The sequence below is a fragment of the Protomyctophum bolini genome (assembly GCF_963924005.1).
Source record: "Protomyctophum bolini genome assembly, chromosome: 14".
Lineage (NCBI taxonomy): Eukaryota > Metazoa > Chordata > Actinopteri > Myctophiformes > Myctophidae > Protomyctophum > Protomyctophum bolini.
In genome coordinates, this window is record NC_137875.1 from 34442615 (window position 1) to 34462937 (window position 20323).

Here is a 20323-nt window from a genome sequence, read left to right on the forward strand (position 1 = left end):
ATCTCTCTCTCTCTGTGTGTGTGTGTGTGTGTGTGTGTGTGTGTGTGTGTGTGTGTGTGTGTGTGTGTGTGTGCAAAAAACAACAACACTGGACTGGTTTAAAACTACTAGCTTGCCTTCCCGATGCAGACCACACCGTATCTCATACAATATTCAAGAATTATGCAGTTGATGAGGATATATATGAGGTGATATATGTCACCTTTACAGTCAAAGCCAGATTACAGGTCCTTCCGACCAGACTCAATCTTTCTCCGTGGTACCCTAACACGTTTCCTCCTCATTGTCTGCACCATGATGCTATTATACAGCTTGGCTACAAATGTAAACTACTTGTGTTCATATTTGGAAGCCTCTGTAATGTCCATAAATCAGTCGTTAGGGGCCTGCAGATTGCAGGCATGCCATATATGGAGAAGGTGATGCTTTCAGTACCCGTGATCTGTATCCTGAAGCACTTTCAACAGTTGAGTTTTCCAAGTTTGCGCATCCACTATTGTTTGTGTTCAAGACTTTCTTGTAAAATGTGAATGCAAATAAAATAAAGATGTTAAATGTGTGTGTGTTACCTCCGACAGTCCCTCACACTGGATGTGAGACTGAATCCACTCTAGTCGATCCGAGTTTTCCTTCTCTCTGACACCCTCATTGACCTTGAGAGACACACACACACACACACACACACACACACACACACACACACACACACACACACACACACACAGAGTAACAATATATCATACCAGTAAAATTCAATAGTATCAATATCAATACATTCAGCTCTTTTCCAGACAACTGAGTTGAGTCCTCACTCTCTTATTACCTTACTGGTAAGTAAGTTCCCACAGATGTGGGAATTGAAAAACAATACACTGCACTGGTACAGTGTCCATTTAGGTTAGTATCGATGATGACTTTAGGCCCTAAATAAAGTCATCATCGATACTAAAGGTCAGGGCATTTAGGATACCGCAAACACAGTAACAGTTCCTTCAGAGACAGAAATGGGAACGCAGTACCATTCTGTTACTTCTGTGCGCGTGCGTGCGTGTAGTCGGTGCACAGTACCTGTGAGCACAGCTCCTCAGCTTTCTCCAGAGCAGCCTTCAGGTGGCTGTGGTCTGGATGGGGTTCTGGAGTGTTCTCTAAGATCTACAATCAATGAAAGACAAAAGCACACAATGTAAAGATAGACCACCGTTTCTCAAGCTGTGGGACGCAGTGGGACGCCCCCCAAATAATTGGCAAAACACTAAGACTTTGGTATGGGATGTTTGCATTAAAGCCTTGAAAAATGAGTTTTCACTGTGTGATGCATGGACACTTTTTAAAGTATATTAATAGCAGAAGCAAAAATAAAAGCAGGCAATCGTTTTGAGTAAAATAATAACCGCATTTTCGGTTGTTTATGTGGTATACATACGTTCTTAATAATGAGAGGATAGCGTGTGACTCTCTGCATGGGTTTGAGCAGGAAGCTGGAGAGAGGCATTCCTTTACACCTGGGATCCATGGCCAACCTCTGACAGATAAACAGAGAGAGAAAGAGAGACACACACACACACACACACACACACACACACACACACACACACGGTCACTACTAGGGTTGGGATCCGGAACTGGAGGAGCCAGGAATCGGTTCCATGACTCATCACTATCACTTCAATCTGAGGCTGACTCAAATGTTTTGCTGTAAAACAAGGATTTGAGAAAATGCCTTCCAACCAGGCATCAAATAAATTGCGTTAGTGCAATGTGTTGAAGTGCATGCAATCTATTCTACAGTACGGTACCTTGAGGAAATCTTTAAATTCAGGGTTGTCATCCGTTTTCTGCTGGATCAGCGTGGCTCCATTCAGCTGACATGAACAGAACCTGAACAGAAGACACTCAGTGGTTGGTATTACATCATGGAAGGCCTTTTCAGCCGCTGAATACAAAGCCCAAACAGTGTTCCCCCCCTTTCAGACTTAGTTTATACCTCAGCCTTCTAAGTTTTGTTTCTAGCATTTGACTTCTCAGAAGATACAGATATCTCTGTTTTTGTTTAGGAACTGAAAAGGGGGAAAAACAAAACCCTCGAGTTTTGGATTTGGAAACATGACCTTTTCTCTTTAATGCGTGGCTTCCATAGAAAAGCTAAAAATAATTAGTTAAAGGCAGGTGATAGTTTGTGGTTAAAACAAGTTTCTTTTTTGTTAAAAAGGTTAAATCACTATATTCTGATAGTAATCATTGCTATAGAGATTTTGTTCAATAAGTTAATAACAGTAATACGTTTAACACTTATTTGAACCAAAGAAAATAATTTACTCTATCTCTAATGGGCAAAGTTAAGGGTACAATACAATTATTGATGAATAACCTGATGTAGGGCTGCATGTGAGGCAACTGGTTGGTCAAGATGTCACCAATCATCTTCACTGGCATGCGGTCCCCTGACATCTTCTTCCTGACTCTCAAAGCCCTGCAGCAAATGTCATTTCAAATATTTGAGCAGTTTCACATTTTACAGATGTATACTGTACCTGTTTAATTGCAAAAAACAATTAATCAGTTTAATTGTATAAGTGTACCTCATTTATCAGTGTGCATCAGTTTTGTATGTGTGCAACTCCAATTACAGTAGTTAGGAGATCGAAGCATAGTTTATTGTTCTGTGCATAGTGTGAATTTGGTCTGTGTTTTTACAGTCCAAATTCATGTGTGTGTGTGTGTGTGTGTGTGTGTGTGTGTTGGGGAGGGGCTTTACTTGAGGAGTTTGATGTTGCACATGATGAGTTCCTTCCAGTTGACGAAAATCATCGCCACTTCTTTCTCTGTCAGCAACTCGCACTCCAACAGAGGTTTCTGGAAGATCTACACACAAACACATGTAAAGACCTTAAAGCATGGCCTAAATGTATGTGCACCTGGCAGAACATTCGTTTCTGGGTATATAAATTGACAAATAAATTAAATTGGCATATATTTATTCTGGTTAAAAGCAATGTTTGATTATGCCGTGACAGTAATTCTGCAACGTCTCAATGAAGAAATCTATCTATATATTAAACTATTTGGGCAGCACCTTCTACTGGAAGGTGCTCTGAGGCCCATCCGGTGGAGAATGTCCTAGAAGAATATAATCTCATTTGTCCAAGGGGGAATTCACCTTTGGCCGAGCAGTAAATGTTTGATTTCCCATGTGGTACAGTAGCCTATAATATGATACAGATGCACTCGTGTTTTAACAGCATCCCTACCCCCCCGGCATGTCATAATAGGCAAACCTTCTGTGAAAATAGCTGGCTCACAACCAGTCGCAACGCGATGAGTTGTGAGCTTGTAGATCTGCCATTTGTGTTGAAGAGATAGGCTACTACATTGTAGAGGGGGGAAAAAGGAGAGGACCAAGTATAGACCCCTGGGGGTTCCCGGGTAACATAGCTTTAAGTCATTAAGGTGCTATGCTGTTTTCTCCAGGAGTTTTATATCCCCTTTTGTTAGCGTACATTGATTGTGCATACTGTACCTCTGTGACCAGCTGCAAATCGTTTACATAGTTCTCTTCAGTAACGATGAGTTCATGTGTATATCCCTGTCTCTTCCTCTCCATGGGACTCAGCATGTCCAATAGGTGGAGGTCAGCACACCCTGCAAGACAACCATAGACCGGAGGCGGATTCATTACAATATTCAGAGAAAATGACGTATCAAGTAAAAATAAAAATGGGATTTGGATGCTGTACACATACATATCATTGTTTTTCCTTCCGGTGTCGACAATGGTTGGAATTTATTATTAAATAAGTTTTGAAGCTCATGTGTATATATTATAAATTCCTTGCCCCATTAAGAGTCACACAGTCACTACAATAACTGACTGTCACATTAAATGACACCACTTCTTGGCTCCCAGTTGCATCTTCTTACCATTGTCATGGAATTCTCTTTTCTGGAATTTTGTCCCCAGTAAAACCAAATTGTGTTAAAACAATAACACAAATAAGAGTTGTTTCTGGATTGTGTGACATGAAGATGTCTCTCTGGGACATGCCCCCGGAGAAAGACACCTTTTTTTACCCCCTCCCAACCGGTGTCGACAATGGTCACATTCACAAAACCTACTGTAATACATACCACACTAATACATACCTGCCATCAGTGACTGGGAAGGGGTTGTGACATTGCTGAACTTTAATGTGTGAAAATAATACATACATAGCATGTACGGTCTTCATCAGGAAATGTGCAGTTTATTACAGTATGTGGTTCCAGCATGTTCTGAAATAATCTACTGTGTCATAATAATGTGCCTGAGACTGCATTATACAGTATATAAAATATGCATAGGTCTGTCACATCATTTTGAGATAAGCGCAATTATTTTGCATAAGTCATAATTGTTTCCTTTTTTATAAAAAAAATAAATAGCAGATCTACACGATTTACAAGTACAACATCACGTTATTAAATGTGTCATTAATTCAATTTCATATTTAAGTCGTTTGTCATCTCTGCCCTGTGCAATTTGAATATGAAGCCTAAAAACCAAACGAATATTAAAATTGCATTCATAGTAATCGTGGCAGCCCTAGCAATGAGTGCAATGTATTCTTCCATGTATGTGTGCCTTCTGATGCACGTGTGAGCAATGTACGCCCCATGTATCGTTGCCTTCCTGTGTGTGTATGTGTGTGTGTGAGAGCGATGCACGTGAGTTTGAGTAACGACGCTGGCAGACTCCAGTCTGTCTCAGAGTGTTTAATCATTAGACCAATCAGATTTTCTCCATCAGAGTTTTCCACCAATAAATCTCCGGACATCTTTTTGTATCAAAGCTAGCGATTGTGGTCTAACATTCTGTACATTTCACCCATTCATTCAAGTAATCTGTTACGTTCTCTGTCTAGTATCCATCCGTCCACTCTATATTGGTCATTCATTTGTACACACACACACACACACTCACAGTCTCACACACACTCTCTCTCTCTCACACTCACTCACACACACACACACACACACACACACACACACACACACACACACACACACACACACCAAGTGCAGTCTTGTTACATTTGGCTTGGCTGTTCATCCATTCATTAGATTTGCAATTAATAACAATGTAAAGCATCAGTTACCATTCATTAGTTTTAACTATAGATCATACATAATTGTTTTAACTGACCAGACCATAGCCATACCATAGACCATGCTTAAGAGTCTATGCATGTGTATTAAAAACAGTAAAATATGCTACATTAATGTCAATCTTCCAGCTCGCTTGCCTCATAAAATCGTTCTACTGTATCAGCATAAAGTTTGGACAGCAATGCGCTGTCCACTTGCGTGTATCCAGTCCACCAGTGTTAATTTCGTCAACTAAAACTATGAAGAAAACATTTGTTCAGCTACAGTACTTTTTTCACTGACGAAAACTAAATAAAATCGAAGCTATGATGAATAAAACCATAACTAAATATATTGACAATTTCGTCTAAAATAAAATAAAAACTAGACAAAAATATTAGGGAGGGACGCGTCATAATACATCTAATACAGCTTGTGAAAGGACGCGCTGTGATTGGCCAGTAGCCATTTTGAGTGGCAGTCGGGGGAAACGCTCTCGCCAGAACATGTTTTGCTATAGAGCGTCGCAGTCCCGCCCCTGACAAGCGCCCCGGAAGAGAATTTCCCATACATTTTTCCACATTTGTTTCAGAAAGTATTTATTTAAAGACCTTTAAAGCCTTGGACAAAGCCAACTCGGCTACTGACAAATCATGACAATAAACAAAAAAGATTGGGCCGAACAAATAATTGAAAGAAGAAAAAGGGCATGGTACAATTATTTTTGTTTTTCTTCAAGGTCAAAACGTCTATGGGAAAAATGAATGGGAAATTCTCTTCCGTGCAGTGGTTGTAGACGAGACGCACTTCCACATTGGCCACAGAAGCAGGGCGTGGTTATAAGCACAAGCTGTATTTAGTATGTCGCGGGAGGGACTAGTGGAGAAGAGATCCAGTAGAACTTTAGACAAGTCATTTTATTGGTTGCGCTCGGGTGTTGAAAATGGCAGATATACATGCTCACAACGAGCTGCCATGAGTCGCGAGGTTCTACTATTTTCAGCATGCATCCAAGTGTAAAGTCAGGATAAATATATTTGTCGTTGACAAAATCAACTGTAGATTTTGTAGACTGAAATCGTATATTTAGTCAACTAAAAATAGACTAAAAATAAAACTTTTCAGATGACTAAAATTAAAATGACATTTTATTCAAAAGACTGACTTTGCTGTCAAAATTAACACTGATTCAACAAAATAGCAGCAAATGGGAGCTACAACATAACATTGAACATAAACCCAAGCGGTGTCCAGTATGGCTGTGGTCTTGGTGGTTCCCTGTTTCAATCTCAAGAACAGCAGCTAGCTGACTGGGAGTCGGCAAGACCAGCGGTTAGAAAACTCTTATACATACTCCGATACACCAACTGTACAAATATCTTCTCTCATCTTTAGGACCAAGGTTCATTGAAACGTACAACTACCAGTCATCCACCCCCCATTTTGTCTCTCGACTCTCGGAGCCAAAGTTTAATAACCACTGGTCAAAAGGTTTAACGCCCAATCAGAGAACTCCACCTTCAACACTGATACTCTGAGGAGCCAATGGGATTGAACCAGGTTAATAATAGTTCTATTGCTGGTTGTATAAAAAGCTGCTGTAGTTCATTATTTCATTCATCATTTTCAAAAGTAAACATTAAAATCACAATACTGTCGTCTGGAGAAAAAAAAGAAAGAAAGAAAGAAAAAAACAAAACAACAACAACAACAATGAAATACAAATCTGATATGGCAAACACTAATAATACTTAACTAGTCTGTTGCTATGGGAACAGATACAAGGGTGGGTCTGGAAAAGCTACACAGTGGGTGTAAATGACCAACTAACTCATACCATAAATTTCTAGGGATGGGTGCTTTGCCCATCTGTAACTGTGCCAGTCTCTGTCTGTGTACTGGTCTGTGTGTCCATGCACGTCTTTACTCTGGTTTTCTGTCATTTTAACCCGGGAAAGCGTCTGCGTCATTTTAGATTTTTAGCGTTGGCTATTCAAAAATAGCAGATGCACAAGCTTGCAGAGCTTCACTTCTTGCCGCGCTGTGAACTAAAAATGGGCTAGTTAATGGGTTAAAGGAGGTGAGAACAGTGTAGCTATATGTGGGTCTGTTTTAATAGGCTGTGTCTCATTCCATTTCTGTGTTCAAACTACTACTGTGGCTTTATAAGGCCAATATACACAATGACATTGTGCTATATCATGATTAACCATCCAGACCGCAGTCCAAACCAAAGTGGAGAAGCAACGTTCAGTTTTCATGCAAATATCTGGAACAATCTCCCAGAAAACTGAAGGTATGCTAGAACTCTTCAAAATATTGTTAGCTTTGATTTAAAAGGACTGTTTGCCACTGCCTTTAATTGAGATTATTTTTTAAATCATTATTCTGCACTGTAATTTGTGTCTCTTATCTTATTTTGTCAGTCTTAATGTATTAATGCTTCACATTTTATGCAAAGCACTTTGAATTGCCTTAAACATGATGCCTTGCGCAAATTAACGACAAATAGCTCAACAAAAAGCTTGCATGTGAGCTTGTAGATCTGCTATTTTCTTTATTTTAGAAAATTAAAAATATAAAAAACTGCCCAAAATAGGGACGCATGTTGGAGAGGCGAAAACTGTCAAATTCAAGTAGTCAGACAGTGATAACACTTTGACCGTAATAACCGTCTACATATTTTTATCTCTAGATCTGTACCATGACAGTGTCTTGATTATGAATGTTGTAATTGACCAGTCCTTTCAGTCCTCAGTATGTCTCACTGTCTTGTCCTTTTTTTATGAGTTCCAAACCATAATATTATGGATCTTTTGTTCACTTTCAAGCAAGGGTATAACAATTCACAAGTCACAGTTTGGTATTTACCTCGCTAATGGAACAATTTGGTGCAATTCCCATATAAAGAACGGACATGATAAAAATGATCATGCTGCTTTAATCATGGGAACAACCTGGGTCACTCTATTCAACTGACAATGACATATTGTGAATTTGGCCCGTTGCTAGTCACGGCTGTGATCAGTCACTTCACAGCAGGTGATGGCACGCAACTAGCTAAACGCAGCAGCATACTTTAGTGCCAAAAGCTGATGTGACAATACTTATGGACATCCCATGGTGTAAAAACAACTGCACAACCGTTTGGTTTCCGTTTTTGCTCCGCAGTTATACTACAGTACATTCCAGCTTTGCTTTTCCAAGATTGAGCAGCATTTATGAATTTCCAAACGAGCGAAAGACACTGGTTTTACCTATTTGCCTTAGCTACTAACATTTCATAATGATGAACACACAGTGTGGTTGGGTGGTTCGAATGACCAAGTGCAGGTTAGCCAAAACAGCACAAATATATATTATGGTTGAGATGCTTAATTTATTTTCAGCGGTGCATGGTCGGGAACTGAAACGGGTAAAAAGCTTACGTAACACGTTTTGTCAGTATATAAAAACAGCCAGCTCGTAGTGGAACGGAAGTTAAAAACCAGATGAGTTGGGGATGAAGGCACCGTCGTTCTGCACCTATAGTACCAAGTCTGTGTCTGTGAAAGTGTCATTGTCCCGTCGGCCTAAGTCACCCTTACCACCCTACACAGTGACAGCATCTCATCGTCATAGCAACAGACAAAACAATACAACATCGTAAACAAAAACAACAACAACGAGCATAAAACGGTTCATTTAAAGTTAATACATAATTCAACATAATGAACTACTATGGATAAAAAAAATATTATAGTGAGAGATATGTGTGGTTTGCGTGTATGTCTGGGTATTGTGATCCCTTCTCACACTGTTAAAAGTCACATGCATTCTCCAAACTCTGTACCATGTATATTTTCTTTTTGTGTGTTTAGTGTCTGTGTGTACAGAATGTGTGTGAGTGTGGCATTTGGTTAGCTGGTATGCTAAGCACTTGTAGCATTGGCTTTAAATACTTTTGTCCTGAGCCTCAGACTGAGTCACATTCCATATCGTTGCTGTCGGGCGGAAACCTCATATGTCCACAACTACTTTTCAGGATTCAAACAAAATAGCAGAACTACAAGCTCAATGCAGCGCAATGCGATGCGTCTTTGAGCTTGTAGATCTGCTAGTTTTGCCACTTTTGTGGGACCCTGTAGTATGAAGAAGTAGGGCATTAATTTATGAAAAAAAAAAAATGGATACAAGGTTTCTGACAGACGACAACGATAGAGCTGCTCCCTTGTGATCGGCAGTGAAACATCGAAGGGAACGGCACTCTGGATTGAAACTCAGCCCGTGGCTGCTGCGGGACACATCTCAATACTGCCTTACTTCCTCTCCTCTCTCCTTGATGTCTCCCCTCTCCTTATAGTCTCCCCTATAGAGCTCCCATCTCCTCCACAGCCATTTTGTGAAGGCAGAGGACAGGAGAGGACAGGAGGGCAGGGGGAGGTGAAGAAACGGATAGAGACATACAGTAGGAGGAGCGAGGACAAGACTGGTATAGAATAGAGCAGAGCAGAGCAGTCTTTGGCATTGAGATTTGCCCTCCAGCAGCTTTGTGTGAGGGAGGCACAGAGGAGAGAGTGGAGGAGGGAATAAAAAAAAGACTTCAACATTGAGACTTGTCCTCCAGCAGATAGTGGGTCTTTCTGTGAAGCTGTGGGAGGGGGGGGGGGTAAGGGTTAGTGAGGGGATGAGATGGAGGCCAGCGCTTTGACTGACATGGGGAATGAAGCTGCTGAACCAATGGGAGCGTGGTTAAAGAGAGGGGATGGGGTGGGGCGGGGCTAAGCTACTGATTCTATGACAGGATCTCCCAGAAAGCCACAAAATGACCCACTATCCACTTTTACCACGCTAGGATAGGGCTGGCTGGCTGTGTGTGTGTGTGTGTGTGTGTGTGTGTGTGTGTGTTTGCACGTGAGAGAGTTTGTGTATCAACGTGTGTCTGTAGGTACACAGCCAATGTGTTTCCAGTCAAGCAACTTCATGTAAAATCAGTCCAATCTGTGAGAAAGGAGGACAAATTAGCCTCTACTCTTTTGCTCTGCATCAATCTCCTCCTCTCCTCTGCACCCTGCTTTCCTTCCTCATCTAAAAGGTTGGAAGGAGCCGACCTTTCCAATTGTTCAAACAGTGATAGACGATGAGAGGAGGGGAGAGCGGAGGAAACACGAGGCGAGGAAAAAAGAGAGAGAGAGAGGCCAGGAGAGGAGAAGAGAGGCCAGGATTAGAGAGGAGAAGAGGAGAGAGGATATGAGAGGAGCAGTGACTCTATTGCTCTCCCTCCTATTGCAGGTTTGGAGCCAGAGTCTTAAATAAACACGAGTTTGGCCATGTCCAGTCTAAGCCATGCATAGACAGAGTTTGGCCAACATTGGGCTTTAACATTACAGTCTGTCTGTCTCTCTGGCTTCTATTGGTGGAGAGTCGCCATTTCCTGGTCATGTGACCTCTTGCTGCTGTCCCATTGGTTGAGTGGCCTAGTGGGCGTGGCCTAGTGGGTCTCTTTGAGGGCTTTGAGGAGAGGGGGGTTCTGGGTAATGATATGATCCTAGAGAGAGGACGACAACAACAACATCAACAAAAACAACTAAACAAAACAACAACAACAACAAATTGGGTGCTAGGTGGGCGGGGCGTGCAGCAAGGCAGGAAGTGTGGAGGTGTGGTCTACGCTAGCATAGAACTAGAGGTTCTAGAGAGGACAACATGCTGATGTCAGATTGACTTTCACTAGACACGGTTTCTATGTAGCCACAGAATGTCTCGCCTAAAGCCAAGATTGGTTTGAGTTGTGAAGTTACCTTCAACCTTCCCATGATGCAACTCCTAATATTGGTGAGATATCTTCAGTACTTACTCCATTGATTTTTACATTTTACAATGACTTGCATTGTCAGATGAAACAGAGCTCAAACTAAAGTCAATCCTTTAGTCGTTTTAGTGGATAAACTAATGAAAAGTCGATTTTGACGAAAATATTACTAAACCAGACTCAGACCAGATTTAAACTTCTTGTTGATTTTACTATTTGAAGATCCGGTCCAGATTTTCTCCTTAATTCAAATTGTAAAATAAAAGATTGCAATGTTGTACTATTAGAGCACTGAAGTCAGACATCACTGCCGCTAGAGGGCGCTATCCCCCATGGTCACAGTTATTGTTGGTATTGGAATTCCCATATGCAAATCTTAGATTACCAAGAACTGTTTTCCAAAAATAAACAAATCAGCCAGGCGATTTCACTCATATGATATGAAGCACCGCCACCAACTGACAAAGTACTAATTTATCCAAACATAGACGTTTAATATTAAATGTAACTGAATATCATAAATGGCAGTGCTGTGTATGTACTGTATGTCTGTCTGTCTGTCTGCTTGAAGTACGAACAGCTGAAATATTTATATTACTCTTACAGATTCTGTCCATCACACAAATCGCTACACAGCATCTCTATAGTCATGTGATTAAGATGGATCTGTCAGATTTTTGAGAGGTGCCTAACTGTTCCAATGACTGGCTGCGGGTGTATGTCTATCTGTCTGTCGGTTTGTCTCTTTGGAGTACGAACTGTTGCAATACCGCTGGGTGACCTAAAGTGGCACTGTTGAGCAGCCTAAAGGGCCATTTACACTGAGCACTGTAACTGCAGGCAGCCAGCGGTGTTGTTGAGCAGCCTGCACCGCATAGTTCACACAGGTGTGATTTGCTATCAATAGAGCAACTATTGAAGAAATCTCACCAATATTTGGAGGTGCATCATGGCAAGGGTACCCTCACAACCAAACCTTTACCAAAGTGTAATTTTGTAAAAGGCAACTTCGCCCATTTGTAACCAGAATGTTATCATTGTATACAGTGAGGAGGATGTGTCATAGTCAGACATTACACTTTCCAATGAAGTGTGTCTCTTGAGAGCTCACCCTCTCTAGCTTCTGGCAAAATGCCTCCAGCTTTAATGAAGTCTGGCTCTTTAACATAAGCTGGCAGTGTTTTGGCAGTGCCTAGAGAGTGAGTTCACAAGATACAGTACTGGGCAGACTGATTCGTTCTATGTCAGAATTGCACAGTAATCCTCAGTGCAATACCATGACCGGATCAGAGTAAAAGTAACGGTAAGCAATGTTGTTATGTTGTTGCCTTATAACTTTGGAGATTAATAGAGCCCGATCAATGCCAGATTTCTTTAGTCCTAGCGCACCGATTACTGCTGTTTTGACGAATATTGTGTAAACAATATTGTGTAGAACACAAAATCAATTCTAATCAATTAAAAAAAGTTAAATAAGAAAGTCTCTGTACAACATCAACAGAAAAACTGTCCAATAATCCACTCTAGAAGCTCTTAGTCTATGGTGGATCATGCTGAAAAGAACACATGCAGGGAGAGTGGGGGCGCACGCACAAGCACTCACTCACTCACATTTGCATGTACACACACAACACACATGCACGCACACAACACACCACGCAGATGTGGCATGTGATTGGAAGGGTATCAAAGAGGCCCCTATGGGTGTTAGGGTGACGGTTGTTAGGTACAAAACAACCAAAGGGCAAAGGTTAGGAGAGGGACAGCATCTCCACACCTGGCTCTGGGGAGGGTGTGTGTGCATGTTTGTTTGAGACAGTGCACGGTGTTGGCGTGTGCTCCTGATGCATGTGTGTGTGTAATGGCGTGTTTTAACATCCATTTATTGAGTGACGTGCTGGGGCTGGACTGTGTCTTATGTGCGCGTACTCACACTGCGTGCTTGGGTCAGTATCCGTGGTCAATTTGACGTAGTTGCTAGGGAACAGCCCCTCGCGTCCACTCAGCTCTCCTTTCCACCAGTCACAGTCGTCCTTACTGAGCACCGTGATCACCTGACCCTTCAGGAAGGCCAGCTCGTCGTCGTTCTGCGCCACGTAGTCGTACATGCCGATCACCTGACACAGCGCTATAACGACAAACAGAGATCACCTGACACAGCGCTATAACGACAAACAGAGATCAGCTGACACAGCGCTATAACGACAAACAGAGATCAGCTGACACAGCGCTATAACGACAAACAGAGATCAGCTGACACAGCGCTATAACGACAAACAGAGATCAGCTGACACAGTGCTATAACGACAAACAGAGATCAGCTGACACAGTGCTATAACGACAAACAGAGATCAGCTGACACAGCGCTATAACGACAAACAGATCAGCTGACACAGTGCTATAACGACAAACAGATCAGCTGACACAGTGCTATAACGACAAACAGAGATCAGCTGACACAGCGCTATAACGACAAACAGAGATCAGCTGACACAGCGCTATAACGACAAACAGAGATCAGCTGACACAGCGCTATAACGACAAACAGAGATCAGCTGACACAGCGCTATAACGACAAACAGAGATCAGCTGACACAGCGCTATAACGACAAACAGAGATCAGCTGACACAGCGCTATAACGACAAACAGAGATCACCTGACACAGCGCTATAACGACAAACAGAGATCAGCTGACACAGCGCTATAACGACAAACAGAGATCACCTGACACAGCGCTATAACGACAAACAGAGATCACCTGACACAGCGCTATAACGACAAACAGAGATCAGCTGACACAGCGCTATAACGACAAACAGAGATCACCTGACACAGCGCTATAACGACAAACAGAGATCACCTGACACAGCTGATCTCAGTATTTACTATTTAGTACCTTCAAAGTGTCTAAATTCCCTGAATCAACGATCGGCAGTAAACCTAGATACTCTGAAATCAGGCTTCTGAATAGTACAGGTTAAAGAGAAAGCAATGGAGGAGATGTTGCCCTTGACACTGTTGAGGGATACAGTGGAAATGAAGATCTCAATATTGATCCCCTCAACCCCCCCAATAGAAATGTGGTTCAGGAGGTAGAGTGGTCGTCTGGAAACCGTAAGGTCTCCGTGTTGATCACCAGCTGCTCCAGCTTTGTGACTGTAATGTCGGGATCACTACAAATATCCTTTTTTTGTGGGCTGGGTCATTTAAGTTATTATTATTATTATTTACTAAAAGTGAGTATGGAGTATGTGTGTGTGTGTGTATACTGCTGTGTATACCTGTGTTGGGAGGAGCCAGTTTAGGCGGGGTGGGCTCGGTGGGCGTGGTCTTGCTGGTGCTGGGGCTCAGCAGTTTGACATAATTGGCTGGAAACCAGCCTATCTGACGCTTTTTCCCTCGGGCCTGTGAACGACAGACAGTGAGTCAAAGTCATGGTCAATACTACGCGACTTATTCATACACATTTCCAGACAGAGTCATATTCATGCATTCAATCAAGCACTGTTATGTATGCAAGTGTACCTGGAGTTCCCCTTCCCACCAACCCCCAGGGTTCTTTTTCCTGATGAGAATGAGCTGTCCTGGAGCCAATGTCAGTTGCTCTGCTCCTGTAGCGCTATACGGGGCAATCACCTGGGCTATCTCTGGTTGAGAGACAGACGGACAGAAACAGAACCAATGAGAGGTTGAGAGTTGGTCGTCATCATACTGGTATTTCAAAGTAGCGCAGCAAATGTTAGCAGCCTTGGGTGGTAGTGCTCTATATTGCTTGCCCATGGGCTGTCGTGTAATATTGCCGTCTTTCCTTGGTAAATCGCCTCAAAAGCCATGTAGTTCCATATACTGTGGGATTCGTGACTCTGGCCAATTCTGAACAAAAGTCGAGTCGAAATTGTGCGAGAAATAGATTGAAAGAGGAAACGCAATATTAACTGACTTTTGTCCAGAACTCAGTCTCAAATTTCGAACTGTACGTATCTTCAGCAAGGTGACCCCATGACAAGACTCACAAATTATTTTCAAGTGAAGCAAACAAAATGAGGCAGGGTTTTGTGGGCAACAATGTATGTGTGTTGTCTTTTCCATAAGAAAATAGTGTAGAAGTTGAGAGTATTGGAATTAGGAGATCACTTGCCAAAGTAAAACCCACACTGACACAATTTAATTAAGTGAACTCAAAGTACTGGTGAATTTATCACTGACAGTAATGTTGAAATGTTATGCTGATTCTCACTTTTGTCTCATCGTCTGCCGAAGTCTCAGGATGTTAAGGAGTAAGGAGTCACCTGGCTAATGTTCTTGTTTCCGATTGGTACAGTAGATGACAAACCATAACATTACTTTCTGATCAAGACAGAGTCGATATCAAAGCGATATAGCGTATTCAGCAGAACGAGAGATTTAGAGTTGGAAATAAACTTTGTGTGGTGGTAGTGAACTGTAGTAAACCGTGCCTGCCGGCCTACCTGGTTTCTTCCCTAGACTGCCAGTCTTCCCTGCTGGACCCAAACACTAGAGAGAGAGAGGCATAAAATGAGAAAGGTTGTAGACAAATGTTGTGTAGAATTAGACCAAAATAACATAACATAACAAGTTGTTACCCGTACTAAACAAATGCTGCATTCCAATTCAATATAGCAACTAGAAAAAGTGCCCGTCGGGGCACAGGTCTCCACCAGGCCAGGTCAGGTTGTGACCTCCTGGTGGCGCTATAATAGGCCAATGTGAAAAGGGTTCCATTTGTTCTTACACCATTGATGGCAATTGTATGATTTGAGGCATTTTGTTCCAAAAATGTGTTTTGCAAAAATCCACCTGTTGGTGGTGCTATAACAGGCCAATGTGAAAAGGGTGGGATATATTCCTCAGCCTAGTAGGAAAGTCTGTGAAAGATGTACCGTAAATTGCACGCTGCGTTCATGATTTGAGGTAGTTTGTTTCAAAAGGGCCAATCCTGCAAAATTTGAAAGCCAATGTTAGCCAATTAGGATGGAATATGAAATATCAGACAGATCCATCTTGAACACATGACTATTGAGATGGTGTGTAACGATTTGCGGGATTTTTGGACAGAATCTGGAGGAAATAAATGTGTTTTTCAAAAGTCGGCGCTAAAACAGGCCGTTCAGGAAGTTTTGGGGCAGAGGTTCATCGTTGGCATCCAGGGAGTGTGTTGATTTGGCAAAGCACTTTGAGCTGCATTTCATGTCATGAAAGGTGCTATACAAATAAAGTTTTATTATTATATATCAACCGGGTTACCGGTGCCGGAGATTAGCTGTTCACAGGCTGATGCATGGACACACAGACACGGACAGACGGACGGAGTGCAAAACATACTCTCTCCCCATGCCTTAACCTAAACTTAACCCTCTCCCAACAAACACACCCCTCACCAACCTTAACCCGGTCGTTTTAACACACCCCTCACCAACCTTATGTCTAACCAATGACTAGTCTAAACTAAGTATGCTTCCCGGAGACAATAACCAACAGGTCATATTTTCACAGCTACGGGGCATTGTTCCCGCAACTCTCTTGACTGTCATATAATGACAATATACCATGGCCTGCTGTAAGTTATTGCTTTAATCTCATTTTGATCAAAACTTGCGGGCCGTGAACCGGAAGTAAACAAAGGCTGTGTTGCACGATCGTATTTACTTTCACCCGAAATATTTATTTTGTAACCGCGATCATCGATTATTTAGTTATATGGTGCTTATGTGCTTTTCTTAAGCACTTTAACCATATTATATACTTTGGCAATTCAAAAATAACAGATATAAGTTCATAGCGCATGAACTCAAATCTTTGCTTCTAAGAATCATTCCTCTCACCTCAGACGCAGCAGAGTCCCGTGGTTTGACGTAATTGGACGGGAAGACGCCGGTCTTCCCGCCGACCACGCCCGTCCACCAGTCCCCTTCTTTCCTGGTCACCATGACAACGTCGCCCTGCTGGAAGCTCAGGTCACCCTGCTCACTGCTCTCGTACGTGTACATGGCTAGGAATTCTGTTCACGCACGCGCGCGCGCACACACACACACACACACACACACACACACACACACACACACACACACACACACACACACACACACACACACACACACACACACACACACACACACACACACACACACACACACACACACACACACACACACACACACACACACACACACACACACACACACACACACACACACACACACACACACACACACACACACACACACACACACACACACACACACACACACACACACACACACACACACACACACACACAGGACTTTTAAGACCAAATTGGCTAAATAATATGATATAGTGCGAGGCATTGTGAGATTGTAGTTTGAGACTGAGTCAAACTAAATATAATGCCTCAAAGCCTACAGTTCCTTGCTTGTCAGGGTGGGGCGGGTCCCCAGTTAAAATATGATTCTTTTTGGGGGGGGTTTGCAGCCTGAAAGGTTTGGTAACCCCTTGACATAGTGTGTGTGTGTGTGTGTGTGTGTGTGTGTGTGTGTCTGTGTCTGTGTCTGGGTGTGTGTGTGTGTGTGTGTGTAGTTTGCATGTGTGTGGCTGTCACCTTCTCCAGACTCGGAGGAGGGTTTGGTAGGGGAGGGTGAAGGGCGTTTCCCACTGGGAGGGCTTTCTGAAGCTCCAGACTCACTGCAAGACAAAAACCCAGTTAGTCAATTAATACGGTAAAAATTACTTATCATAGTTTGGATATGAAGGGCTATATCTTGCCACCCCTTACCCCTTATCACTAAACTTATCTTCCATTTTTTACCATTTAAAAAAAAAATATCTACAAGGTCACAACGTGTCGATGTAGATCGGCTAGTTGAAATATTTTAAAATGTTTTTCAAAATAGTAAAAAATGGCAAGTAAGTTTATGGATATAGAGGCTAAGGGGTGGCGCAAGATAGGGTCCTAAGGGCTCCATTTTCTTCACCACTAAACCCCTTATCTCTAAACTGCCTAAACTGCCTAAACTGCCTATATTTTATGTGTCCAACAGATGGCGTAGCTTCAGGTCAAATATCACACCGATGGCAACGTCCATGTAAACATTCGTTCGGAATGGCCATTTCCCATGTAAACTCGCGGCAAAAAACATTACATCGGATGTATTTTATTCTGAAGTATTTATTCGGAATGATCACCCTTCATGTAAACGTAGGCAATGTGTCAATGTAGATTGGCTAGTTGAACAATTCAAAAATGTTTTTAAAAATAGTTTAAAAAAAAGGCAAAGTAGTTTAGGGATAAGGGGTTTAGCGGTGACGAAAATGGAGCCCTATGTGTGTCATCAAAGTTCTTGCGATAAACCAAAGAGAGCATTTTTAAATAGAGTTGATGTACAGATTAAAAAAAATATATATATATACCTGGTGTTCTTGCTGCGTGGCGTGGGGGTGGTGCTGGTGACTGTACTTGTAGCAGAGATGAGCTTCACGTAGCTTTTAGGGAACCAGCCTCTCTGTCCGGTCTGAAGTTCACCGAGCCACCACATATCCTGCTGTTCCAGCACGGTAATTATCTACAAGAACAATAATGCATTGTTATTGTCTGGTATATGGCCTGCATTACACGAGAGCTACAATAGGCAAAGCCACAGGTTCATTCATGTGCCGTAGTAGAATACCTCGTTCTTGTTGAAGTTGAGGTGGTTGTCCTTCTTGGCTCTCCAGGGATACAAAGCCTGAGCCTGGAGACCTTCTACCTTCTCTCCCTGAGAGAGACAGAGGGGAAGATAAAGAGGAATGCATAAATATTCTCACATTTCTGTCATTAAATGCAACGTGGAAATAGCAGATCCACAAGGTATGCTATGCAACGTGTGAGCGTCTAGATCTGGCACTTTCACTATTTCTGAAATGGGACGTACTGTAAGTGATTAGAATGTTGTTGTTTTAAGTTTGTAAATTCCTTTAGTTTGGGTCTCATGCTAAAAAGGTTTGGGAAGCCCTAATTTCAGGAACCAGTCAGTACTCGCCTTTTCTGGATTCTATAAGACAACTACTGTGTGTGTGTGTGTGTGTGTGTGTTACCTGTCCTAGTACAGGAGAAGGGGAGGAGCCTGTTGTCATAGTAGCGGGTGTGAAGGCAGACCGTTGCCGTAGCTGTGCTGAGGGAACACTGAGCGAAGGGTTTTGATTGGTAGAAGAGGTCGTCGGCCAGGCGTCCCACCCCTCACTGTCTGATTGGTTAGCCGTAGACGAGGGCCAACTGGACACATACATGTTTGCACACAGACACTTTGGTACATTTTTCCATATATCTATGCATTTTTCCCCCAGATACCGTGGGTACAGTACATGGTATACGGAAAAGGAAAGAAATCTATAATATTAAACTGCATTATATACAAATTGTATCACTCAAATCTGTTATAACCTCTACATCATGTGTTTCAGGCCAAGGACTCCTTAGTCGAGACTAGAGATGAAGCAGGGATCCCCACTACATTATCGTACAAAACTGTGTTGCAGATTCAACCTTTTCATACATTTCATAGACTTGTTTGACAATGCTACTGTAACTGTACACATTGTGTAGTGTCGTGTTGGATTCATGTAATTGAGTATCTTCATACAGTTAATCACTTCAATATATCTTTGCTGAAAATAACCACCCTAAATATTGCTATTTTCATGTTCCCCTCAGAATAGGGATGCTAGGATTCAAGTGGTTAATGTAAAAAAAAATATTTGGCAGTAGTAACTCTGAGGACCCTCTAGGGTTAGGGATGACCCCTGATTTGCACTGGTTCCCAAACTTTTTATCCCGTGACCCTAAAGAGGAATTAGATGTTTGCCCGGGACCCAGACTAGTGAAAATAGTAGTTCTATAGTAGGTCTATTTTCTAATACTGTATATGGAGTTTTGAAATTACTTTCGCTTTTTTGGGAACGTTTTATTTCGAAATAATAATTAAAAACAAAATGTGGGAAACAGAAAATAAAGGGATCCCATACAAATGTGTTGGGCGACCCACAAATGGGCCCCGACCCAGCGTTTGCGAACCACTGACCTGTGATCTCTACATGACAGAAAAATGTTACTCACGTGGTGCTGAAGTCCGCCCAGTTGCTATTGGCCGAGGGGGCAGTGGAAGGATGCCCAGGGGCTGGGGGAGGCGTGGACATTGGCTGTTGTTGGGCCGGTGTGGGCGTACCCGTGGCAGAGTTGCGCAGGCTGATTGGCGCTTCACTGTCGGGGATCCGCTCGGCGTAGTTGGCTGGAAACCAGCCGGTTCGCCCCCTCAACTCTCCTCCCAGCCAACCAGGTTCTCCCGTTTGTGATTCGTCCACCTATCAGGAACATAGCACCAGGTTTAACACATGCTCATGTCGTATAGAATTCTCTGTCAATTACTTAACCCGTTAGA

The 20323-nt window shown here is 42.4% G+C and overlaps 1 protein-coding gene across 2 annotated transcripts in view; it reads right to left on the bottom strand.

Moving 5' to 3' along the window:
• Window positions 1-20323, bottom strand: part of itsn1 (intersectin 1 (SH3 domain protein)) — a 55874-nt gene that overhangs the window by 5761 nt on the left and 29790 nt on the right. For both annotated transcript variants that reach the window (XM_080782543.1, XM_080782542.1), the window contains 17 exons: window positions 20002-20246; window positions 18984-19161; window positions 18578-18664; window positions 18321-18472; window positions 17512-17594; window positions 16757-16932; window positions 15383-15428; window positions 14439-14560; window positions 14195-14318; window positions 12846-13040; window positions 3518-3639; window positions 2756-2862; window positions 2369-2470; window positions 1797-1878; window positions 1424-1522; window positions 1069-1152; window positions 570-653 (listed from right to left, as the gene is read on the bottom strand). In XM_080782543.1, the coding sequence (XP_080638669.1) occupies window positions 570-653; window positions 1069-1152; window positions 1424-1522; window positions 1797-1878; window positions 2369-2470; window positions 2756-2862; window positions 3518-3639; window positions 12846-13040; window positions 14195-14318; window positions 14439-14560; window positions 15383-15428; window positions 16757-16932; window positions 17512-17594; window positions 18321-18472; window positions 18578-18664; window positions 18984-19161; window positions 20002-20246 (2088 nt within the window). The remainder of the gene's footprint in view (window positions 1-569; window positions 654-1068; window positions 1153-1423; window positions 1523-1796; window positions 1879-2368; window positions 2471-2755; window positions 2863-3517; window positions 3640-12845; window positions 13041-14194; window positions 14319-14438; window positions 14561-15382; window positions 15429-16756; window positions 16933-17511; window positions 17595-18320; window positions 18473-18577; window positions 18665-18983; window positions 19162-20001; window positions 20247-20323) is intronic.